Raw genomic sequence first — 27,113 nt, forward strand, 5'->3', positions numbered from 1 at the left:
GCTCCATTCCTGTTTCTGCTATCTTCATCTTCTGGGCAAATCCCGTGGAAGAAACAGAGAAGGATCTTGTTTCTGTACTGGCTTCTCTTTCCCACTTCCTCATCTTTATTACCAGAACAGGAAATGTTAACTTTATTTTACATATATTAACACCCCTGAGGAAGCTATACGTATAGGTGAAGGACAGGATATGGAGTAAGCTGACAGATGACTTCTAGAATCAACTCTGTGTCTGTGCTTGGGGAACATGATGCTGACAGATGCAGGAACTGGGAGAGGAACATCAAAAGGCTGCCTAGGTAAACAAGCACAGCAATTCCTTCAAAAGCCTTTAATTGACACAAGCACCACGAGAAAGTGGCCAGGGCAGACACATATGCAGGTACCTGGGAGAAAATGAGCAGAAGAGCAGAGGCATGCAAATGATGGATTGCACATGCACGGGGCAGGGGGCACCTTCCTTTTAGTTGGAAAGAAAAGTAACATGAATTGCAGCTGGCATGCTGTAACTGTAGATATTTCTGAAGCCAGGTTTTGTTGAAGATGAGCACAGTCAGCCTTAGATGATCTTCTCTTACTAATGTCTGTGAAAGGAATTTTGCTCAGCCCAAGCTCTCTTGTTTATAGAGTAGTGCAGTGACAGTGTTGCCAGAAGAGACTAGTGGAAATATCTGGTTCACATTGGTCACTGGTCAGTCTGCATGGAGGAACGGAATTCACTCTCCTGGGTAGTATCAGCATCTGTAGGAGTTGAGAAGAACCACTGCCCCCAGGGCTGCTGACCAGAATGCTCAGCCTGGGAGACACTTGCTGACTTGAGTTTGAGAAAAGGGCAAGCAGTCATCGATTTCCGAGCTTACACCAGATTTAGCTGGTTTTTGTTGTGTGTAGCTGGTACTAGTTACCAGAGGATTTGTACTGTGTGTTGGAAGAAGAGCCAGCCCTAAAAGCTATTATAGACAACAGACACAGAAAAGATCCATTCCAGACTGCATCTCAGCTGCCGAACAACTGGATGTGAAGCTGTCATATCCTTTTAGATGATCGACTGATAATGAGCTTCTTTTGATCTGCCTGGAGCACAGAGAATTACCTTTCAGTGCCTGCCTCTGACTGGCAGGGGGAGGCTTGAATGCAGAGTTTAAGTTTCCAATTCACCAGGAGTTAAGGGGAAAACCATTTCCATTATTAGAACATAATTTTAGTAAGAAATTAGAACTTTGCTGTTAAGCACACAAATTTCTTTCTTAGTTCTTAAGCTATTTCTCAGTTTATGTTTTATTGTCAAGTAGACAATAACTACAGTGCACTGTCTGGAATGGTGAAGCATATGCATAGGTCAAGGAGCTCCCCAAAACTCAGGCTAGTGAAAGACAAAGGCTCTGCTGCAGTTAGCAGCAGGGAATTGCTTTTGATTTGGCTCTAACATGCTGTTTTTATACTGACTGGGAGGAGGGGACAAGGACATGCACAAGGTTATGGGAAAAAATATGTGGTCACTGGAACCACCTCAGAGTTACCTGCCTCAGGAAACATGCAAATAAAGGGGTTAGTTAGGAGAAATAGATAGTTGTTTTTTTTTTTCCCAGCAGTGAGATGCAAAGAGCAATGGGCAGCTCATGAGCTTGGAAGAATTTTTTGGAAGATGGAACAAAGGCCTAAGTCCATTTGCTGGGTAGACAACAAAAATCTTTGCTGATTATTTTAAGACAGAAAGAATAAAGCCATATAGACTGCTTTCTAAAAAAAGCCAACTTCAAAAATTCTCTGTATTAGCTCTAACCTAGGTTTGGAGAGCTTAACTGAGAGTTCTGGTGTTTTGGGATGTATGTTCATATGTAAGGAAGGCAGAGTGGCTGTATTTGCCTCCCAGGTTCCTATGGTGAGTTCTTAAGTGATTGCAGAGAGGCAAAATTGATTCATGCAGTCTTCACTACCTGAAAGCACAGTCTGACTGGGGCCACATATCCAGGGCAGAGTAAGATTGACAAAAGTAGCTGTTCTTACCCTTGCACCTTTCTACCCCCTTCCCAAACAAAGAACTCCTCCACTGAAACTGGTGGGCCCAGGCTGAGATGGAAATGTCATGACAGAGGTGGACTGAAGTCAGAACTCGCTTCAAGCATGTTCAAGTCTCTAGCAGCATTTAGGTCTAAAACATGGATCCATTTCTGGGCTTCTGAGCCTTGGACACAGAAACTGGAATCCAGATCCTCACCGTGCCTTGCACACGTTAAGCCTCCCAGCACTGGTCCAGATAATAGCAAAGAGTCACCATCTGGCTGGATTTTACGGTTTGATGAAGTGCTCAGTTTTAAGGCAAGCACGTGTCTGGCACCTGGGGACTGTGGAGCCCTGATCCCAATTCTGGCACAGTTTTTCTGTGGCCCTGGGCAAGTCACGTCCTCTTCAGAGGAGGGAATTCATCAGGTGACCCATGGCCCTGATGAAATGGCGAAGGACTGTAAAACAATCCTCAGCTCCAACGGGAGGAGAGGCTGGCTGGAGGGGCTCTCAGCAGTGCTAAGCCAGCTCCCTGCCACCGCTCCAGAGGTACTTGTGCTGAGACACAGCTGAGGAGGGCTCCTGTGGGTCCCTGTGGGAGAGCTGCAAGCCAGCGACCTTGTTTCAAGGCTTACGCTCCCACTCACTAGGGCCATCCTCATCCTCAAGAGCCTTGGGGCAAAGTATGGCCACATTTTTATCCCCTCTAGTTTGGTTTTGCAGCTGTGTGACACCAGTTACTGTCAGGCTTTACAGGTGGTCTGAGCAGGGCTTGCAATTCTATTGTCAGGTGCACAGCACTTTTCATTCGTTTGCCATTTGTTACCACTAACCAGTGAAATATTCTTTAGTCTTTGTAAGTTTTTAATTATGATGTACTCCCATTTTGCTATAAACCACAGATATTTTTCTATTTACCATTAGAAAACATGAGAAAGACACAATAATTTCTCATTGAGTCTATGTTTTTCATTGGTTTTCCTCCCTGTTTAAGCAAGAAACAAGGAGTCCAACAAATTAAAAAGCTCTCTTTGCTGCACATTGAAGCTTCATTGTAAGGAAAACTCCTAACAAGATATGGGAATTACAAACAAAACCAATTGTGCATAGTGGGAGCCCTTCCTTTACTTTCATCTTAAAATTTTTATATCTCAGTATGCCTTTATTTCATAATATATCCTCTCTGAATGCCAAAAATTGGCCAGTCTGGTTTCCTTTTCCTTTATAGTTTGTTTTTCTTATTTTTGTGTTTGGATACATTTACCTTAAAAAAAAAAAGAAAAGTTAAATACCTGTGAAAGTTATATAAATGATTTGATGTGAAGCAGTTTTTCTGAACTCTAAACTCTAAACCTGTGTTGCCCTCAAGCTCCAGAACTGGCCAGATGCCCTGTGCTTTGCTCTCACCCCATAGCATTCTGCACCTCACCTCTGGCTTCCTTCTGTTTCTCACAACCAAACAGCAGGGCTGGACATGTACAGTATTCGTTAGGATACATAGCATTTAACCCTTTATCTGCAAAGCAAGTGATAACATACTACATGGAGTTAGGTATCTTTTCCAACAGCAGCATACACCTCTAGCTCATATCAGAAAATGGATTGCATCTGGCATTTCAGCTGGGACTGATGCTCAAGACCTTCCTGCCAAACAGCAATTCTAGAAAGCTTCTCCTGGGCACTATATACAAGGGATAAAAAAGTTGCAATGGAATGGAAACCTTATGGTACTTTTCTAGCCACAGCTCCTAGAGCTAAAGTCTTCAGATTTTGTCAGGTGTTGTTCAGAATATGGTATCTAATTCAGCAGTTAAGACAGTGATGGCAGGGTTGATCTGGGTAATACCAGCTTCAGCAGTGCAGCCAAGAGCTGACATAAGACCTTCTTTCTGAAGGCATTCACAGTATAAAAAGGGGGGAGGGGAGGTTGTCTGGTAAGATAATTCAAATGGCTGCAAGGATGGGGCTTACCAGAGGAAAGTAATGTGACAGCTCTGAAGTTCTGTATTTTACCTCATCAGTTCACGCATTATAATTTTTTCCTGACTACAGTAAGATTCCTTCCATGAATTGCCACTTCGACCAACCATATTCCAGGAATCCATAGCCATTTGTTCTGTTTCTGCTGCTGGTTTTGTAATGCTTATTCCATTGCCAAGAGATTACTTGTAGGTGTCAATTATGACAGAACACAGGCTGCCTCCTAGAGAGAGGTAAGAAGTAAGCATCGGAGTTTCAACCCAGATCTGCACTCAAATAAGCCTCCATTGTAGGCACAGGCTCAGGTCAGCCAGGAGTGATGTATAAATGCAGCTGATGTAGGTATCACCAGAGTAGCTGATAGTGGGTGACCCTCACTAGACATAGAAACATGTCTAGTTTCTATGCTTTGCTGGATCCATCATTCTTATGGCTGCTCCTTTCTTCCTAAAAGGCTCACTCCCTCTGCTGGTGTTCCCGAGCTGCAGCTGGGCCATGTCAGGCACCAAAGCTGAGGCTGTTCATTTGGTTGAGGCTTTTGGTTGACCTCTTCCTCCAGTGTGGAGGACGTCACTCTCTCACTCTCTTAAAACTCTTTGGTAAATAACCCTGAGCTGTTTGGATCCTGGAAGAAGTTCTTCAAGAGCTTTTCCAATCCAGCTGTGCTGTGTTGACATCTCTGTTGTCACCAGTCCACTTGCAAGAAAAATGGGGGGGGGGGGGGGGGAAGTGAAGTAAAGTAGAACGTATTTCTTCAGGCTTGGTTTTTAAGCCCAAACATAGAAGTACTAGTTTAAGCATTTTGTGGAAGGCTAAAAAGAAATCTACTCAGGCTGATACTCATCTGTGCTCAGAGCTAAGAGAACAGCAGCAACACGATTGCATGAGCAGTGTCAGGATTAGCAGGATTGTCAGGATCAGTACACGAAGTTCAGCCATATGAGGAGTCAAAGAGCATTTCAGGACTTCTACATCATAGGCAGTGTTCTGTATCCTCACTAACCCAGAGTGCTGCTTTTCACTGAAGGAAGTCTGTGCATGTTGATGTCCTTTGCTTAAAAAGTTAACTGCATGCTTTGCTGAGTAAGGGCTGGTCAGTTTAGAGTACTAAATGATTCTTAGTTCACCCACTGCTTTATTTCTAGGCCTTAGACCTCATGAAAAAAATCCAGCTGCTCCCTTTCTGAATTCTTTCAGGTCATTCAAACTTGCTTCACTGTCAGTGAAGGATTTGTTGTTCTTCATAGATTTGGTTTTGGTTTGCTCTTAAAATGTTTTGGCTATGTTAATATTTTAAAAAAGTTCTAGAGTCCTATGACAGCACACTAGGTAATGATCATTACCTAGTGTTTGCAGCCTGTCTTTTCAGGACTTTGAGCCAGTGTATTATCAGATCTGCTACCTCAGTAGGAATGGAATGGATATCTGTGTGCTGTATCATGCACTTGCTACATATGCAGTCACCTCCGCCCCTGAACTTCTTGGAAACTGTGTACATTTAGTTGACAGCATATTACCTGTACAAGCACACCATTGCCAGCACACAAATGCACCTGCATGTTGAAATCTCACTCAAAATGTCTCATCTCAAGCTCGTGAGAAAGTAGTTTCATTTCTCTAACATTTACACTACTTTAGAAAATTTCAATGCTTTAACAATGCGTTAGGAACAGCAAATGGTTTAGACATTATAACACCTTACCATCCTTACACAACTGTCAACATATTCAGCCAGTATTATTTAAAACATTTATTACAATGGTTTGGAAAACATTTTTAACATCTATGAATAAGATGTGTATTTAGTTCTGCTTAAGACCTAGCCCAGCTTTTAAGACCAGACCACCTTTTCAAACACAAGCATGGGATTTTTTGAAGTGATCCAAGTGCTTTTCTGGACCATGGCCTTATTCCTCAATTCCCACACGTTCTGTTCTTGACTAATCAAGGCTTCAGAACTGCTCCTACTATATTTCACTGACAGACTCTTCCATGTCAGCTTTAAAACAAGGAGGATATGTAAGAAAGATTTCCTACTGTCTTGCACCTCCCTTCACTCAGGTTTTAGAGTTTATTCCTGTTCACCAAAACTCTCAGTTAGATACACTGGATTTTCATATCATTCCTTAAGGTACTTTTTTGGGGTCTTTTTCATCTTGTTCATTCATTGTACTTAGCAAGTTTTAACCTAGGTATGATGTTCATGGACTGCAGTTCTTGGAATAAGAGTTTACAAGCATAAGGTATGCGCAGAGAAGACACATGACAGGATGATTTGCAGTAGTGGCACCTAGAGAAACAAACAAAAAGAAAGTTAGGAGTTGGTCAATAACTTCTGCTGAAAAAACCCAATTGCCACGAGCCACTGTTGTTTTATCCATCTGCATTTAAACAGTGCCCACAGTCCCAGAAGCCCCAGATGCTTGAGACACATTTTAGTGCTTAAGTCATAGCTTTAAAGTCCTTAAATAATCTGACTGAAATCAACAGGAGCTTAATGTTAAACCTGCACTTTTCTAGGAGGGCAATCACAATGCTCAGGACCTAACAGGACTGACTTCTGCTTCTTCAGCACTCCCATAAATGTCAACAAATTCAGCACTGCATAGTGACATAAAGGAGGTGAACAAAGCCAAGTGTTTCTGAAAAAATGGTTAATGGTCCAATTTCTGTGCTACATATATGTCACAAAAAGAAGAGTCAGGAAAGAAGGTTTTTTAATATACAATTTCACCCTATAATGTCTCAAATCATTACTTTCCAGAAAAGAGGCCCTTCTCATCTTACATCTTTAAACTTTAGTCAGCAGAGAAATTCAGTAAAACTGCTTTAACACATTCTTTGTGCTCTTTGCTCTAATAAACTTAAAATTCAGAGAGAAAGGGATTTTTTGTCAAATAGATATAACCGTGACTATATAAGGAATCAACAGGCTAGTCAGCCATCTTTACAGTACTGGGACTCAAATTCAGTGATGGTAGAAAATATTTCTTATAAAAATCCATTTCCAATCTCCCTATTTCTTCATTCTCCTGTATATTAAATTTTCTGGTTTTGGAGAGTTGAGAAAGCTACTCCTTTAGGAACACAGAGTGACTCAGCACTTCCTAATGGTCTAACAAAGCTCTTTTTTTTTTGTTCCTGTGTTTCAAATTTATATTTCTGCCATGAAGTCGTAACAGTCTGAAGATCCAATTAAAGAAGAATTAGCAGAACTCCTGCAGGCTTCCATGGTACAGAATGAGGCTCACAGTCAATGCAGGTTTATAACCACTCCCCTAGTCCATATTTATAGGGATAGGTACATTTTATGGTGGGAGGAAGTGACCTGAATGGGAGCCGTTCTCCAGCGATGGCAAGCAAGCAATTGCTCTCTATAGGAGAGACAGAATTCCTTGCAGGCCCTGGAAGCCTGATGAGACACAACTTCTCTGCTATGAGCACATGTCTGGCATCTGATTACACCTCCTAGGGACTGACAAGCAGAGACCACTCACTGCACCCAGGCTCAAAGCTACACCATTCTGGGCCAGCTTTCTACTCGATGGGGACCACCCAGCAAGATGCAGTAAGCACAAAACTCCATCAAACAGAGGTCACAGAAACAAGTACATGAAAGACCATTTAGTATTGAAATTGACACTAAACTGGTCAGAAAAAGGCAACTGTACCATTTAAGGCTCAATTTGGACCAGAAACAAAATTTTTATTCATGTATAGTTTAAAATGCACATACTAGAGAGATCAGAATAACATCATCAAAAAAGGACCAAATTTTGCTCATTGCATTCAGTGCAGCTCTGCTCCTAAGCACCTGTGCAACAGCTAAGGTGTACTGGGAAATCTGCATAAACCCAGTACATCATAGTAAGTTTCAACCACATTTTTTACAGGGACAAATTCTGTCACTCCCACAAGAACCCCTTTTCCCTGTGAAAATACCAGTTCATGCCCCACACTGATCTGCTGTTACTATCTTGCACAAAAACCTACCCAGGGGCTAGTCCTTGTCTGAGAGGAAAGGCTCATCTTCCATAAGACAAGTGCCCTTAATGCCAGCCACAAACAATGTCTCTAAAAGGTTTCTTGCAGCAACGTCTTATTAATGCCTCAGTCACTGAAAAGGCCCATTTGGAAGTTTCTCTTAATGAGTTCGTCTCTACTGTGATGCTCATTATAGGGCCACTTACCTCAGATACTGGTAGACACAGTATAAAATTTAGCAGAAACTCTCTTATTGATTACTCTCACATCAGACAGCTTTTCACAGAATCAGATTGCAAGAATGTCTGGCTCTGTCTGAGACAGTAGTTTCTTTCACAATTATTTAAGGAGTTACTTAACTTTGCTACGAACTTCAAAAAATGAAATGTATTAGCAACACCTTAAAAATAAAATGTAGCATTACTTCTAAAGTTTAAATTCGTAATTTTCTTCTTCAAGGTACTTTCACTTCCTGTGGACTCTGAAAATCTTCAAGGACTGCTCTGAAAGTCAAGGTCTTATTGAAAAAATCATTGAGCTACATCTGCATGTGAGGTTTTTTTAAAGGCAATGCTTTACAGAGTTAGAAGTGGTTGGTTCTTTGACTTATGGCACGTGCTTCCTTTCACATTACTTCCTACAATTGTTATTTGCATTGCACTAGTTTTAAGAGACCTGGGTCAGAAAAAAAGCTTCCCTTCTTACACACACTGAACACACCCTCAAGAAAAACAGGACTCTCAAAAAGGGTTATGACACAAGAGCCAGCAGCACCATGCCCAACTGAAAATCAGCAATTTCAGGATGCCCAGAGGATGGGCAGGATGCTCATCTCTCCTCTGGATTACACGTTTACCCACCTCTGTCTGAACATCTGCTTCCCCAGGAGCAGAGCTGCTGCTGCTGTGAGCAGACAAAGGTGGTGCTTGGTTTCTGGCCAGAAGCCACATGCTTCAGAAGAAAGGTCTGACCAAGGGCAGAAACAGTAGTTGTCACCTTTACACATCTACAAACTGAGAATACACCTTACTTTCCTACTTCATTACATCATGGAAAAATCACTCTTGAGACACTCTTGAGAGAATAAAGTCCAATTTCCTGCCTCTCCCAATAAATTGATGCTGATATCCAAGACGTGACAAGTTTCCAACTGTGGTTTTTTTGAGGTCTAGAAATTAAGCTTTCTCCTCCTCCTTTTAATTCTCTATCTTTTACCAACGTAAATATTAGAGTAACTTGTAACTTGAATTTGCACCACTTATTTTTTCTTCCCTTAGTCATGGTATTTCAGGTCACCTGGTTTTGCAAAGCTTGCAAGAACATTGTATCTCAAACTCCTATTGGTCTCACAAGTTTGTTTTCTGCTTGCCTAAAACAAAACCAGGTCAAAGCAAAACATCTCCTTCAGAGACCTCTAAGACTATAAACAGAAGCTTATTTATCTTCCCATAATAGTGGTGTATTTTCAGCATGCTACAGGACAACTTTAAGTCTAACATCTCAAAATTGTTGGAGAGAAAAGACAGTTGAAGGAAAACCCAGTGTGTTACATGTGGTGAGCTCCACACAGCTTTGACATTCAGTTTTATGCTTCCCGTACATGAAAAACCAGTTTGTTTTCAGGAGACCAACTCAGTACTGTGTTAGGTCTCAGAGTAAGACAGCAAGACCATTAGGCAGTCTAGAGAGGAGTTTCCTAGGGACAAGGCATTCAGGCAGAAGCCAAATGAATTTCCAAACAGGCAGCTGCTTGTCTCGCAAGCTCCAACATGGGATCAGTGCACCTGCCTGATGCTTTGAGGAGGAAATCCTTGTTTTACAAGATTACAAAGCAAAAGGCATTTGGGAGGGGCACAGCCAAAGAAAACCAAATGCATGGGATTATGAACTCCATAGCTAGAGAACAAGAAAGCAGGGGATATTGCTTTCTGGTCCTGTTCTTCTGTGCCCACTCTCACTCTTCAGCCTTGTGAGGTTCAACGTGGGATTGTAGCAGGAAGATGTGTGACTAGCCCAGTACATTGACACTGCAGTTCCCCCCTTTTTAAAATATAGATGATATATGGGATTGGGTGCTTGCAAGGCTGGGACGGAAAGTCAGCAGTGGGATGGAAGGTCAGCAGACAGACTGAAGGGTACGGCCTGGCTGTGGAAGAGAACACACCTGTGGCTCCAAAACAGGAGAGATCCCTGGCCCATTGACTACACACTCAATTCAGTTCTAACTTCAATCAGACCACAATAAAGAACCATCCCCATTTTTCCAAATACCAATTTTTGACTTTTTGATTAAAGTGCATGAGATTGTTAATTGGTGCCTGTGAACTCTTGAAAACTGAGAAGCACTGCAGCCAAAGGCAAGGTTCTGTTACACAGAGGCACTTGACAACTTACCATCCAGAGTACCCTAGCAAGCCACACTGGCCACAAACATCCACTTCGAAGGCATCACTTGAAATCATCAGTCTCTCCAACAAAAGCATGCTGGCTCCATAACCTATCAAACAATCCCTTTCCATCTCTCCAAGACGTAAACCACCATCACGTGATCGACCTTCAGTGGGTTGCCTTTGAAATAAATATTTGAGAAATGTAGTAAGTACTCCAAAACATACATTCTATGACTCTAGGCTGTCTTCAAACTATAGGAACAACACAGGGTTGATGGACTTTACAAACCAGAGCTGCTGATCTCACAAATGTGCTGCTCCTGTGCCCGCAATATGATGCAGTTCTGTAAGTGGCAACTGCAGCACCAGGCTGCAGCTCTTTACCTCTCAGAATGCAGCTAAATAAGTGAAAACAAAAAGATTTCTAAGAGTATCCAAGACTATCTGGACACAGATTTGGCGCTTTTTCTTGATGAGACATTATCGTTTGTAGCTACCAAAACGAAATAATATTCAGCAGTTAATGAATCAATCATCAACCTAATGTTTCAGCTGAACTACAGCTAAGACTAATTTCTAAAATAAAGATGGTTTTGATCTGTGAGAGAACACCAAAATAAGTCAGGAAATGAGTAGTACACATATTGCTAACTCATGATTGAAATGCTATTTTTTTAAGAAAGTAACATTTATTTAGTTTATTTTTTATCTATGATAGTAAATAGACTCATTTTTGTGTTCTACAGGTTCCTCTACACAAGTTAAACTCTTATTTATTGTCTGCGGAGACTTCCTGTTTTATGGTGCTAGAGGAAAATTTTAATAAAGCAATCAAGTATACACTAAAGTTTTTGAGGTAAAAAAATAAGGTACTGTATATAATCTAACATTAAGATTGCATAAGACAATCTTTTTGTTGGACACAATCAAAACTTTTAACCTCTTGTTGGTCATTCTGCAATTTCATAGTATAAGCTCTACTCTCATGTACCAGTACAATGATGGAGTACTTAGGTTGCAAATATCAGAGCAAACTATGAAGCAAAACCAATCCTGAATTCCTACAGCACTAATATACTCCATGCATTTTAATTAATATTTCCATCTTAGTATATTCCCTGAAACATGACAGCAAAGAGAAGGAATTTAAAAGAAGTTACTGAGCTTCACTGCTCCCTGAAACCTCATATTTATGTGCTGTTTCTGACACTTGTAGCAGTGTAATCCACCTAAAATATTCAAAGACATATCTGGTCCATTACTTTTGGAGTATATTTTGTTTCTATTATTTCTAACAACTGAATTCGTTAAGCTTATTAAAGATAATAAATATAAGATTTTGCCCACTTGCTGCAAACCATAGGAAAGAATTTATAAAAGCCTTCAACTTCTAATAATCTCTTGTAGCAAGTAAAAACTAAGCCTAATTACCAGACCAAAATACCTTCTAAAGATGCAAGTTGTATTTGTTTTTAGGGGGAAGTAGTTTCTCTTACTCTGACCACACTGGAACTTTAAAACTAATCTGCTTGTAATTCAAATTGTCCTTTGCATTCATATAACCACCTGTTTTTCCCACTGTTGGGAGAATGGATAGAAGTTGTTTACATCCTGATTACACTCCCCAGGGCCCCCTCCCCAGATGATGGCACCATCACTGTTCAGATGCTGGTTTAAAGGCTAACCCTGTGGTGAATTCAGTTTCTCTTGTGAAGTGCCAAGAGGCAGATTTTAAAAGCAGTTTGGACCTCCAAGGAATCAGGCATTTGCTACGGTGCTAGAAGTGCCCAAGTTGTTTTATGAACTGACTGCTGTAATATTATTTAATACACAAGTCTGCTTTCAGAAGTTTCACCTGCTGCTGTTGTACAGGTCAAAATGACAAAATAGTTTTACAAATGTGAGCCCAAATAAAGTCCCACCCCAAATATGGCAGGATAAAACCTCTGGAAATAGTATGGGGTCTCAACTCCATGCATAGATATTCCACTGGTCTTTCAACAGATACAGGGTGAACATTTTTAAGGCAGATGAAATTCCATTTAAAAAAATACATAAAGCTCCCCAAACAAAAAAATCCTGTTTAGCTGTTAAGTTTCACTCCCACTGTCTGTGATCTCATTGAAAGAAAACAAAATGAAATCCTGACTTCCTAAAAAGTAGTCTTCTCTACAGTACCAAAAATTTCAATACTGAGATTGAGCCTTTGAAATGAGCCTATCTTCTGCTTCCTAAGATTATCATATTCTTCTTCCAGTTCACACAAGTTTTAAAATTCTTCATATAAAAAGTTGTTTAAAATGTTAAAACAGCACTTATAAAGCATTTGTGCTTTCCCTTTCCCACTATACACATATACACTGCAGCTGTTGCCCTGGGCGACTAACTTCTTTCTTCATTCTAAATATAACATCAGAAAACAAAGTAGACTCTTGAAAATAAGATTGGGAATATAATGAAAAAGATATATTTTTAATATTAAGGAAATAAGTAAGTTCCTAAAATCCTCAAATGCTAAATAAAATGCAGTGATGCTTTTAAATAAAAAAATAAGTGATCTTTATTCTATTTAACTGTTGCCTTTAGAACAAAAAATCATAAAACAATTAACTTCAGTGTTTTTAAGCACATTAAGAATTTATTGGCACTAATTCTGCATTTTCTGTAAGAACAGTGGGTTCTGCTGAATGGACTTATTCCTTGTTTCACTGGCCAGTGGGGGAAATAAGTCTGCCTCCATGGTCTCAGCAGATCTCCCTTGTGCCTGCTAGGGAAGACAAGCGACTAGTTTGAATGGAGTTGTTTGCTGAAACACTGATCTCTAAGACGTGAAGCATTACCTAAAAACCACTGCCTGAAGGAGGAGGGCATCCCGTGCTCGCAGAGCCCAGAGCACAAAGGGGAGCCCTGAGCACTGTTTGTCTCAGTGCTCCCCTGCAGCACAACAGGACCTGGCGCATCTGACATGTCCAAAGACACACAGGTGGCAGCTCTGACAACGTCCATCAAAACAACTCTGCATGCAGAAAGCTTACATTGCTCTCGTGTAAGAAAAATTAAAAGCAGTTTATCTATTAAAAAGATTCAGCAGGACTGGGTATCTGAGCAAGACCGCATATAGAACTGTGTTACACATGAATTGTCAATTACCCATGGCACTGAAATGAGGGATTGCATTTCATTTCTAGTACCAGTCCAGAGGGCAACATCCTGGTGGGTTTGACCATGTTGACAAAGGGTGCTGCTTTGCAATTCTGCAAAGTCTTGTTTTAATCAGAACAATAACAAGAATCAGTGATGATCAAGAAGCTCAAGTATTCTGCCGTATTCCAGATGGAAATATGGCTGTGCTCTGTCACTTAGGGTACATTTGATATATAATAAAATGCATTTCAAGACAACGACAGCCAAATTCCACATTGGAAGCTGTTACAGGACTACTTTTAAAATAAAAAAATAATGTTAGATGCAATCTACTCTCCAGGAAGTGCAATGGATGATAAAACAATAGCGAATAGGAAAGCTGGCAATGCTGACTCTCTCAGCAGAGGCAATGTCAGTAACAAATGTTTAATTATTTGAGGAGAAAAAAGAAAATTCCTGAAAGACTAGTCAAGAGGCAGCATAAATTGAACATCCACTAGCTTTCCTGAAAGTAAAATAAGGAGCCCTAATTACATAGTATGATGCTACTGACTGAACAAAGAATTTGCAGAAAGTAAGGGATGGGGAAAATCACACAACCTTCATCTTGACATATAAACATGCATTGACTTGGTATTCAGGCTTCATTTAAATTCAGTACCTCTGAACAGCTGAGAAGTTGGGATGGCAATACAAAGGCAGATCAAGGGATTTGGGTAAGCCAGGAGTTCCAGTAAATCCAGTGTACTGTTAGCTAAGATAGAGAGTTTTCACTTTCATGTGAAGGACCAATACAATGCTTAACACACTGAAGAACAGAAAATGGGGCACACAGCCCATTATTTGGGAATATCATTTATGTTCATATAGGCAAGCAGCTGTGGTTGTGCTACACCTCTTTTTCTCAATGTGGTTGATGAAAAAGTTCAGACAAGGGTTACAAAATCTTTTAATTATTTCTTTCCCAGTTCAACCACTGGCATTTATTTCCATGGAAAGCACAAGTTTGTCCTATAGACAGTGTGAGGTTGGAAAGCAAAAAGGCATAGGAAAAGCCAAAGAGGAAAACACCTCTGTATCAAGTACAGCAGAGATCTACCTCTCCTTTCTCTAACAGCACATCAATAGGTAGAAGCTGCACTTACTAAGAGCTGCTGTGCAGCCAGGTAAAGCAAGAGTGGTGGACCCTCACATGATCAGAGGCATAAAAATAAAGTAAGAGTTAAAGAATATAAATTATACTTGTTATAGGGAAGAGTAAAGGACAGACATGACTGTGCTTACATCTTACAAACAGTACAAAGATTGCTGTGGTCAGAATCAGTACAAGTTTTGACTGGTCAAAAAGAAAAGTGCTACCATGCAGGAGGTGAGGTATAAGGGTGTACATAATAGCCCAGAAAGACTGGCAAAAGACATTTGGAATAATCTTCGCTAGAATATTCAAGATTAGCTGGAATTTAATTTTCTGGCAAGTTTCAGTAAATAATCCTATTGTGATGGAGAGAGGTGAAGTAAATGACCCCTTAGAGGCATCCCCAAAGCAAAACCTGTGCCACTAAATCTTTTTTTGTGAGCAAGGAATATCAGGAACTTTGAACATGAGTGCAAGCAGACACAGACCTTGGTTTTAAGGAGAAAAAGTAAGTAGCACCAGTAAAAGCAGAAGGCTTCAATTTCCCCAAAGGGTTTCTCAAAGTATGTTGAAATAGACCATACTTAAAAATTTCTTCCTTCTACTCATAACCGATTTTGTTAAAGAAAAATACCTATGATATGAGCTAAATACCTAACAAACTTCTTAAAATACCTATGATATGAGCAATTTGACAAGAAGGGCCCACAGTAAGTACTGTGAATCAGAGATGGTGTTTTTACCAGCTGCTAGCAGAAGTTTGAGAAGCAAACTCAAGTTTTGAACTACATAGAGCACACCTGAACCTTCAGAACAACCTCCTGCCACAGTCTACTGACTAGAGTTTTTAGTCTGCAATCATGTAATAACAGTTCAGAGCACTTCATGCCAGGTATCACAAGGTAAAAAAAAAAACAACTTTGTTTTATAGCTATGAGTCAGCTGGGCACACTTCTGCATGTACACAAGAATTTTGTGCTTAGCCTGTAATGATACCTGGTGAGCACCGCTCTGGGTCCTCGAGCTCTTGCATGCATTTTATCCAACACCATGTGCTTCAGTTTCTGGTAATACACAGGACCAAAATAGATATATGCTTCCAAAGGCTCCCTGGAAGAATAAAAAGCAAAGCAAAACCAACAACCACAGTTAGCACACATCTACCTTAAGAGAGGCAAGGGTGTCATGTACAGGAGAAATGTGAACCAATTTGGAAATAATGAATCCTAGAAAAATGTGTTTGGGCTTTCTGGGCAACCAGTCTGAAACCTCTTCCAGGGAAATTTGCTGAACACAGGGGCAGTACACTGCCAGCACCACATGCCGCTGTCTCTACTGCAGCAAGGAACAAGCTCCTAAATTCTGGTCTTATGTTGTGCAGACATGATGCTACAGCTACAGGTACCTGTTTCAGCTGTGCCATGGTAAGCCCCTCCTCTGTATCTGTATAGGAGTGTTTCAACAGTGTCATCAGTAGCCAGGAAGGACTGTAAATGTCTCAGACTCTGAGGAGTGACTTAGTGTATTTCTGTTTACATTCCTTCATAAAGGTAAGCATATATGTAAGCAAATACATCCAGCATAAATGCTCAAAACATCCTTTATGTAGGAGCACTTTAAGAAATTTGCATTTGCAAGAATCTCTTAGCACTGGCACAGTGAGCCTGACAGTGTCCTCATCCACTAATTCTCCCTGCACAGCACCCTGAGGCACAACCCCAAGGCCCAGAAGGGTGAAAACCCTCCTTGAGTGGCTGTGCATCAGCACAGCTGCCCCGGCAGCACTGTCCAGCAGCTGCATCCAGGGGACAAAGATTGCTATCCTGGCTGGCACTGGGGGCTCAGATGAGCTGGGTAAAGGGCTCCTGAGAACTGCATTTAGGCACTTTCATCAGCTTGAGAACATCTGTGAGCTGTACAGAGGGTGCTACTCCATTCTGTGAGCTGGAGGATGGCTGAAGATTTCTGTGTTTAAAACACCCCCAACTGTAAGAAGAGTGTAAGCACCTAAGGATCAGAAAACAAGCAGTGAAAAGCACCCAGTCATTTCCCAGCTACCACCTTCACCCAGCTACCACCTACAGCACTGAGAATGACCAGAGTTAACACTGACAGACTCAGCATGGCCACTAATTTATTTGAGGAAAAAAAAAAAAAAAGGTAAAATGCAATGGAAAAACAAGCAGGAGACAACAGTATTATACTTCCCTTTCAGAGTAATTACTGACATTATGCAGTGTTATTCCAAAAGCTGACTATTGAAGAAAATAATAAAACTTCATTAGACATTTGAAATCCACAAACTTTCACATTCTTATGAAATCTGCCTTCAAATTTCATAACAAACAGATTAAGCCTGTGTAATTTGCATGGAAAAAAGTATCAGTATCCTTAAACAACATCTCCAAATAGGGCACTTCAAAGTTGAAGTTTGGAGATGGGGGATTTTTAGAGCTAGATGATTTTATTCTCCCTAGGAAACATGATTAGTCAGATTTTTTAAAAGCTAACATGTTATACCAACAGGAAGTGTTTCAAGCACCAGGATACTTGATATACAATTTATGGAATATGGAGTGAATAAGGAAAATAAAATTGTATCTCTGAAACAAAACGAGAAGCAACATATGGAATAAGTTGGTAGGAAAGGCAATTAAAATAAGAAGTATATTAAAAAAACTTGCAAAAGAGACCTAAACTTGCTCCTTGAGAAGAAGGGGACTGGAAGGATAATAAAAATAGCAGGAAGGTAGGATTAAGATACATTTTGGAAGGGCAGGCATGTGAAGCCATATGGCCTTTTCCTGTTCCTAAACTATCTTATGTTCTTTGAACTCTGTGTCTCAGAAGCCAGTCTGATCAACACAGCAGGAAGTTTGCAGATTAGAGTATTATGCCAGACTGAAACATTGTGTAATCGAAAGAAAAAAAAAAAGGAAAAAGGAAAAAAGAGCACACACAAAATATTCCCAAGAACAGATGCTTGCCTCCAAATCCATATTTGCAGTACTATTGAAGTCAACATGAAAATGCTTATCTGATTCCAAGCATATGCAAGACTTTCTGCTGACAGAAATCTGAATTTTCTTCTATCTCTCAACAAGAAAGCCTTGGTTTTAGCTTTTTTTTTTTGCCAGGCAGTAAAACTTCAGAAATTTTCATATGTACCACAAGGGCCATTCCCCATTACAGCCACACATACACTAGCAATTTTTAAAATGTGGAACTACAAAATGCTTCTAAGAAAAAAAAAAAAAAAAAAACGCACACCACTCTTCAGCCTCTTTTCTCAATCTCACAGACCAGTTTTCAAACAAGAGAAAGTTCTCAAGCTCTGAGATATAAGAAGATTTTTTCAGATGTGCCTCAACAGGATTTCCCCACTCTCCTGAAACACCTAAATCTAAAGAGCAGATTCTTACCCAGTGATCCCAGATGTTACATAGTCCTTCCCTAGGTAGTTATAACCATGGCGAATAAGATCTTCACACACATCCTTAACTTTACTGCCGCCAAAAGCTGTTCCATAGTGAAATCTGCCATCGAGCACCCCGGCCTTTCCAGCCAGGAGTTCAATCAGCTTTCCTACCTGTGAAAGAAAAGCAGAGTTAGCAGCCTGGTCACTGGGACAGGCACATTACTGCATTGCTCACAGCAAAAGTTAGTCAGAAAAAGTGTCCCAAATGGCAGCCTGAGCTATTGCATGCAACAGGAGGAGTGGAAGAAGCCCAAGAACTAGGAGTACTCCTGTGTGAAGGGGAAAACTGGACTCATCACAGGGTCTGGGAACACCCGAAAGGTACCAAGTCAGGCAGTTCCACTTCTTCCAGTTATCTGAAAAATGTACAGGATCTGTGTGGCCTTCTGCTGTAGGAAACAGCCATGGAGACTGATTTGCTGCAGTGCAGCAGGGGGAACAGAAGGGAAGATGCTAACAAAGGAGGAAAGATCAGAGGCTGTGTACAGGAAGCACTGAGGTCCCACAAAAAGGCCAGGCAGTGAAGTATTTAGCAGGCAGTGACTCTGCAGTACAGGTGCAAGACTTGCCTCAGTTCCAGGGAAGTGTGTATAACTTAAGAAGTTTTATAGGTCTAGATCTATAATTGAAGCTCCTCTCCAACCTTCACGCCACAGTCTGCCCCAGCCAGATTAGGCACAGGCAATAGGGAAGGAAGAGCAAGAAATTTTCAAACTCAAAGGGCGCAAGTGAAGTATTCAGTCGCATCCTTCTTAGCTTGACACAGAATAAAATGGGAATGGTGCACAAAGAGCCTGCAACCCTGCTCCTTTTCCAGTAGGATGTTTCAAAACACTGAAAGGGCTGACTACTCAGAGCAGAGCAAGTGCTGGCATGATGACTGGAGAATATTCTCAGTGAAATCACACTTGAAGCTTTTTGGTCTCTAGTGGCTGATCCCCTTCTCTTTCCCTCTTGGGGGACAGTGCCACGTGAATGGAGCAGCCCCACTCACCGTCATACGCGATGGGAAGCCATGAGGGTTCATTATGATATCAGGGCAGATCCCTGTATCACAAAATGGCATGTCCTCCTGAGGAACAATCAGTCCACACACCCCTGCAGAAGAGAAAACATTTCAATTCACAAAACAGCAAACCACCAGCAGGGCTGACACTCATCACCAGATTTTCTTTAGTGTTTTCCTCCTCCTCTCTTTCTCATGGATCACTTTTTACCTAGACTCATTACCACGACCAGTACTCCCAACCTGCAGACTAGAAGAGAGCCTTTGTGACAGGACTGGCAAAATTAGCATATCCTTATATAATGCTCCCAGTGATTTGTGCGTTAGCAAAGAAAGCTAAGTTAGGGAAGAAAGCTTTGGAACCTATTTTCAGAAGCAACTAGAAGCTTCTGTCCAATCAGACTGGAATATCTCAAGAGAGACCCAGTTTTTAAAGCTGATGTTATAATTTCCTGTAAGAAAATAATACAGAAATTTGGCCTCTTAGGTTATGCCTTTGGACATACAAAATTACTATTGATTTGAAATTTATTTATCATATGTATCTTTGCTAAATACTGCCAATAAAAACACAACAAATGGGATTTTGACAGGGACTGAGAAGAGATAAGTAGAGGAAAATAAATAAAAAATAACAAAGATTTTTTTCAGGTAACATCTGTTTGCTGAGCAAAGACTGCTATCGATGAATTACAAAGTGCAATCCATTACACAGACTGCTTTTATTTTGTCAGTCCATGAACACAATCTGTCCCTTTAAAAGTTTTGGAAGCTTTTTTCAGTCTCTATCAGTATTGGATATAAAACAAAGAAAACCCTCCAAACTCTAAAAATATTGCAGAAAGAATAAACAGAAATGTGAAAACTAATTTTAAATATCCATCATGCATCTCAAAATTTTTCCTTCCAACCCTTAAAACTTTCTATAGTGAACTCTGCAGTTCAACATACTGCAGCTATAAACGATCTAACATTCAAATTCAGGTGCTAAAATGCAGCTGCTTAAGCCCATACTCCTTTGAACCAAAGCTACTGTTTCAGCTGGACAATTTCTTCCAGAAGCCCTTAGAGCTGAAAAAGTCTGCAAGCTATTTGAGATTAGTCTGCTGCAACTGTGCCAGAGCATGTTTTGGGAACAGTCCTGGAGTGGAGGGGGCTCCTGGAAGACTGAGGGTACTGGTTACATCCCTAAAAAGGCATCCCCCGACCAGCCAGCTCACAGGGGGATATTGGCGTCTGCTCAGGAGGGAGCTCCTCTTCCACTGTCCAAGCAAGACAGGGATAGGTGTATGGGACAGTAGTTAATAGAATGAGAATGGTAAGTATGGGGGAAGGGAGCAGAAAAAAAACGTCTGGGGCAAGGGTGTGTGTGCTGTTGTATTTAGTTTTTAAACCTATTGAAACTAATTTTCATTGTTCTACTGTGATAAATCAATAACATCATTCCAGCCCTCCCTGCCAAGGAGCAATCATTTGCTGAAAATCAAAAAAAAAAGAAAAAACAAACCAACTCAAACCATCCCACTATCTCTTCCTTGCACAGCTTTTTTTCTCCTAAAATTTTATACATAAATACTCTGTTATATGTGTATTATTGTGCATACATTCTGCCTTATTTGCATTAACATCTAAGAAAGCATTAGGTTGCATCTGGACTTCACAGCACCTGTAAGCCAAGAATTAAATCTCAGCTAACTTAAAATTACTTTAGGCTCTGAAAACCTTTTATATGCCAAGCTGGTTCCCATAGCAGACAGCCACTGTGTTGTTTGTTTTGTGTGAAAGTGAATGATAAAAGATCCATGAAATCGACACAGAAAGGCAGAACAGCAGAAAGAACTGAGGGCTCTCCATCATAGCGGCTTCTACCCTCCGCTGACTTGTGTAACAATAGGACCTACACACCCAACTGCAGATCTAACACAGCTGTGCATTTCATTAGATGAAGAGCACTAGTGACACAAGTAAATAATTAACTTATTCTGGTCCGCTGACTGTGGTTATGAGACCAGTCATAGCTGACAGATTTTAATACAAGTTAACACAAAGACAGCATAATGAGCTTAGAAGTTAAAAACAAAATATTTAGACAGAATCCAGAAATGTGAAGCTTACTAGGCCATTTATAAAGTTTCTATTTTACAGAGAGGGGGAAAAAAGGAAAAAAAAAAAAGGGAAAGCTATAAAGCCTCAGTTCTAAGCTTCTGTATTTTAAGAAGTTGCTGAGCCTGTAGCAGATCTATAGCATGTCTGTGTGCATTTAGAGGATAGAGAAGCTTCTTCCTACCCTATGTTTTAAGAAAGTTCATTCAACTGTTATAAAAGCTGAAAGATACCTTTCCTATATACAATGCTACTTCTAAAAGTAAGTAACTGCAATTCATTTAAAATGTAAACTTGATTTTATTTTGCAATTGCTTGCTTTCAGAAGGTCTTTAGGAGACTAACGCTCACAGTTCTACACTTTAAGCTCCTGAATTTGTTACTCTTTTTTTTCTTTTTTGCAGCAGAGCTGTACCAGGCCAGCTGCAAAAAAGTGACCAAGTGAATTAATCCATGTAAGTGGAATTACCACTTGCAACTGGCCAATAAAACAGTAAAGGAGAGGAGGCTGGATTTAAAACAGCCTCAAGTTCTAAACCCTGTTCAAGTACGAACTTCATTTCACAAATGAGCTGCTCAACTACACCCCATACAATATTCATAAATAAGGCACACTCAAACTAGGAGGCTATTTTGCTCTGTGGCTCGTACTAGAGGCTAGTATTTCTTAATTGTTACTGATTTAGACATCACATGAAAATTGATCCCCAGCATTCATAAAGGACACATGGAATAATTTGGTTTAATTCACTTCCCTTCCTTTCACAATTTTTATATGCTGCATCTGGAATTGAGTAATACAACTTGAGACTGAATTCTATATTGCAGTGGGTCTGAATGGTTCTCACCTATACATTCTGATGTCTCATCTGGGACCAGAATCAAATACTAACAACCAGAAAAGGCTGCAGACAAAACCAAAACCAAAATGTGTTTTTTAATGTGGATTAACAAGATGGTTATGTGCTTGAGCAAGGAAGCACCTAGCAACTTGCTACATCTAATTTCTTTTCATTTAAAAAACAAATTAAATTCTAGAAAAAAACTTCTGTGTACCTATTTTGTAATGTCACCTTAGAAAGAAATTCAGTGAAAATGCTAAGAAAGTCTTTTACAATATCAAAAAGGAAAAAAAAGTGGATTAATAAGCACGGCAGCTTAATGCAAGGGTAACAGTTTAAATTAGAATAACCTTAAATCAGACATCCACAGTGGTTTAACATGCAAGTATAAAACAGCCATAGGCAGTGTTTTTCAATGCTATTGTATGGCAGCCAATAAATGACAGCCCCCTGACTATGCACAATGGCCCCCAGCCCCACACACGCTATCAGCATCAATGCTGACAGCATCTCAAACCCATGTACCTCCACAAGGCACTGACAGCATAAAGAGCCCCTCGCCCCTGTACTTTTGTCTGAGTTTCTTTTCCTAATCAGGAGAAACTCAGGTTTCCAGAGCTGGTACCTTTCGTGTGGCTGCTTTTACAGTTTGCTGACAAACACGAGCGCAGCCAGACTCAAAGCGCGGTTCAGTGCAGAGGGGGAAGGGGGGCGGCCGGGAGGGGGCAGGGACAGAACACAACACTATGGGAAAGTTTTTCACCAGGCTACGATAAGGTGCCTATTATACACACACATGCCAAATGGGGGGGTAAAAAAAAAAAATCATCAAATAAGTCAAAACAACCTAATATAGAAAACTAATTACTACCAGCAGGAGGGACATTAGAAAGCAAAGGAGACGATGTGAATAGAAGCAGCAGCAATACCAGTTTCTATCAGCAAGATAAAAAGAAGCGCGTTACTAAATGTGCTTGTTTACTCATTCTAATGATACGGTGGTAAAAGAGCTAAAACTGACTTGAAAGGCGTCTATTTTAGCTTTGCCAGATTTGCCAGAATTTGGAAATACTCTTGAGAAATAAGACATCACATAATTAAGCAAAGTTGTAGCAGTAACATTGCACTGTATGTTACGGACAAGTGACAGATTTGCAAAAATTAGTAAGGCTGAACAACGAATGTACAGCTGCTTCAAAACTCTCTAATTACATACTGTGTTGGCTAACTAAGCATAAAAGAAGTCTAGAAGAAAAAAGTGCTGCATCACATAAGCTTTGTTCAATATTGAATCATTCACTGATCTATCATATCACTTGCTACATCCCATTTGACATAAGAGGTAAAGAACAGAATTAAAATTAACAGATAAATAATGCATAAGTAAACTTGATTAGTTTTCTTATTAAAAACATCACTCTAAATGAGAGGAGGTGCTAGAAGACAATACAGTTTGTACACTGCTTTCCCATGAGCTGCTGAATGGTCTGATGTGATAAATTTGCATAGTCTGAAGCACACAAAGAGCTGATTAATTGAAACCCTTACAATGCTTCTGGAAGCAGCTATTGTAAAACAATAACCATAGGAACTTTACAAAATACACATGGCTGAATGAGTCAAGAGCTTAATAAAATGTGTGTTCAGGATACACTATTTGGAAACAGAATTAGAGATTTTTACTCTGTGCCATAAAATGCTAAATCGCCCTAATTTCAGAAGTTCAGTTGAGGATTTACTGAAAAGGTCAGAAGGTTACCTGTTTGCTGCTTGAGATAAAAAATGCTGTAATTTTCTTCTTAAGACAGGGAGCTAAGCAGTGGTTTTGTTAAAAATAAATAGAAAAAACAGTATGAGAAGTTTTAATGGCATTCTGACATTTTCTCAAATTCAATTTCTGAAGATAAAAATATGGTAAGAAATCCCTACCTTCCCTGATGCCTAATAACTACTAATCATCCCACATTCCTGCAGTTGATTATGAGCAAATTCTTTTTAATGCCACTTCAACCATTTAATTACTATAAACCCACTGACGTTCTATTAGAGATAAAGTACTAATTCTGACTTGTAACATGGGAGGAAATGACACAAGTAGCCATTTAAAACTAATGTTTTATTTTAAATGTTCTGATTATCTGTACTGTACAAGTGCCCATTAAAAGGAAAAAGATAAGTTGATCTCCACTATGAAGTTAGGAAAGCAGATGGCAGATGCTCAAACTAATAAATATTTTAAAAAGTAAGCAAGGTTAGACTTTGGTAGATGAGAGGGATTGTCATGAAGTTTATGTAGTTGATAATGCAGTGAATGGATTTTGTTTTGACACTAAAGAACATGGTTCATTTAGGAAAACAAAGACCATCTTTCATGAATTTAAACTTGTTTCCTTGTCTTTAGAGTTGTTTAAGTGCAGATACTTCAGAAAGGTTTAATCCTTTATCTTAGATCTTCAGCTATTAAAAAGCTTCTGTTTGCCAGTTCAAACAATCTCTTGCTTAAATACAGTTTTTCCACTCCTCAGGAATACTGTTCAGTATTGCTGCTTAGTTCTGTGATCTACAGGACCTTTGTTGGAGGTGTTAATCCTTTTTCACATGAGAGACTGAGAAATGTTCTTTCAGAGAAGTGTTATATTGCTTTTTTTCACATCAAAGGAGCCCAACTTTTTCCTCATTGTGACTTGTAGCAAAGCAAGAGGAAATCTGGAAATATAATAATTTACTTTGTATGGAACTCGTATGAAGCTTCTTTAGCTTAACAATCCTTTTGCCTTCTGTACTTTGAAAAGTGACTTTGCTTGAAGAATACAAGATTAAAACAACAAAATAATTAACCAAAAGAAGTTTTTTTTTATCCTCCTGGAAAATATATGATGCAACATAAGTGAAAACAAAGTCCTGCAGTTCAGGATAAACATATAACTACCAGAGAGGATTTATTTGTGAGACACTAGAAACTTAATGACTTTACAGACTACAGAGACAGTCCAGTCCCAAAGATCTTACTGCAATATCCAGTTTGAAGATGAATATGAAAATAAAGCAAAATATTTGCATTTAAGAATACAACATGGTGGCCTCATCTATTTGGGATTTTTTTCCTTCTCCCCACATAATTCTTTCTGAGAAGCCTTGAAGGATAGGCAACCTTTTACAGGCAGCTTGGAAGGAGTGTACTTAAAACATGGACTCATGTGAAAAGCGGGTGTGGTGGACAGGCCAGAAGTGGTGACCCTTGCCAATACCATGTTGACATGTGAGAGGACACAAACAGGGCAGCAAATACAGAGGCAGTGACATAGATCTGTGTTATTACAGAGGCCTACAAAATCTACCTACGTATTTAACGAAAGGCTTTTCTGTAACAAAAGGCTAAAGCTGGTTTGTGAGATTTAATCTGTTGTATCCCAGACACTTTCTAATTCCCTTACTCTGCTTCCTTCTGCTCCAGTGACAAAGCAGAGCTTTGAAATACAAATCAATTTGGCATACAAGAAAAAGACCATCAAAAAGTTTGAGACATGGTTTGTGCAATCTCTTATTTTGCAGATATTTTTTAAAACCCACTACTACTATGATTCCATGAAATCAAATCTCATCTTCCTGCATTCCTAGAAAATAAATATATTTCACAAAAAGACCGACAATGCAGACAGACATACGCTTTTTCTCCTTCTCACTGAACCAAGGTACTTGCTAGTTTAAGATCATTGTATGTTCAAATGGCCCTATGGCAGGCTTAAAGCTAACAGTCACAAATTAAACTTCATAGAAGTCATAATTGTCTACATTCAGACCAAGATGAGAGAATAAATTCAGAGCTAATTAAAAATTCTCTCAATAGAAAAAATTTAAACAGTTAGTATTATGATTTCTGTTTCATGAGTGTCTATATTCTTCTGATACAACTGATCCTTCCCTGGTTTGATGTCAGAGGATGATATCAGATGTAATGTTAAAAAGTAGGTTCCTGATTTTAATTTTCCTAGTAACATTATAACTTGAGAACTGCACGCCACCAAGCAGCTTCCTAATGGCACTCATTTTCAGGTTTTGGTCTGAAGATCCAGAGTTGCTCCATATCATGTCCCAGGTGTATTTTAAAAAACATTCCCTTTCTTTCTGCTCTTTGCTGGTGCACCCCTAGTTGTGTTCCTGATTTGCTTCCCTTTTACACCACGGTTCTTAGTTATCTACCTGCAGTCTTGTTTTAGACCAGAATGTCTGCACAGACCTGCAAAGTTCCCATTTAATCTCTCTTCTGTCTGTTCAGAACCTCTCCAATCTATTGACAACCCACTGACAAATCTATTACCTAAATCCAAATTGTGACTTCAAAAAAAAAAAACCCAACCAAACCTCAAAAATCCTGTACTTGTTTAAACTGGGCAACTACTGCATTTTCCAGATTCACGGACCAACCAAGAGTTGTTTTTGCTAATACGTATCTGTTTCAGAAATATCACTGCTAAATTAGGTGAACATAAAAAAAACGGATATGGCCTTCTACCACTGTATTCATAAAAGATCTGAACCAATCAATGGAAACATACATTATGTACATATTTATTTATTATTAAAAATATAATTTATTTTTATTAAATGTGTCCTTTACCTTTCTGCCCATGCCGACTGCTAAATTTATCTCCAATTTCTGGACGTCTGGTTTGCCTCAGCAACATTTTGATCAAGAAAGCATCCTCTGCATTTGATGAAATCATTACTTTTTCAATGTAAGAATCAGTGGCACCTTTGTAGCTAGTAAAAGAAGCCAAAACATTGGTTTTACTTCTATGAACCAAATACAAGTTACAGACAACTATCTGTGTCTTGGTAAGCTCCTGACCAAACTGTAATCTTTATGGAACTTATATATGAGGAAAAAGGATTTTATATTTATATATATATTTACATACAAGTTCCAGAGTACAGCATGTTTCTGGAAAAGAAAAGTTTTAAGAGTTGCAATAGAAACTAACAGAGAATTAAGCTGAACTTGTAAAGGACAAGGTATGGGATTTTTTTCCACATGGGCTCTTCTTGA

At 39.6% G+C, this 27,113-nt stretch overlaps 1 protein-coding gene across 3 annotated transcripts in view; it reads right to left on the minus strand.

Moving 5' to 3' along the window:
• Positions 1 to 5,719: 5,719 nt before the first annotated feature.
• The window catches only part of POLR3B (RNA polymerase III subunit B), a 69,200-nt gene continuing 47,806 nt past the window's right edge, over positions 5,720 to 27,113 (minus strand). Inside the window, exons 23-28 of one of the 3 annotated variants that reach the window (XM_053943628.1) lie at positions 26,685 to 26,827; positions 19,110 to 19,213; positions 18,060 to 18,226; positions 15,634 to 15,747; positions 10,363 to 10,536; positions 5,720 to 6,274 (exon numbers count right to left, since the gene is read on the minus strand). In XM_053943628.1, coding sequence (XP_053799603.1) covers positions 6,145 to 6,274; positions 10,363 to 10,536; positions 15,634 to 15,747; positions 18,060 to 18,226; positions 19,110 to 19,213; positions 26,685 to 26,827 — 832 coding nt within the window. In that variant the 3' untranslated portion in view covers positions 5,720 to 6,144. The remainder of the gene's footprint in view (positions 6,275 to 10,362; positions 10,537 to 15,633; positions 15,748 to 18,059; positions 18,227 to 19,109; positions 19,214 to 26,684; positions 26,828 to 27,113) is intronic. The other 2 variants (XM_053943629.1, XM_053943630.1) reach the window with 2 other exon arrangements.

This window comes from Vidua chalybeata, chromosome 5 (genome assembly GCF_026979565.1).
Source record: "Vidua chalybeata isolate OUT-0048 chromosome 5, bVidCha1 merged haplotype, whole genome shotgun sequence".
Taxonomy (NCBI): Eukaryota; Metazoa; Chordata; class Aves; order Passeriformes; family Viduidae; genus Vidua; species Vidua chalybeata.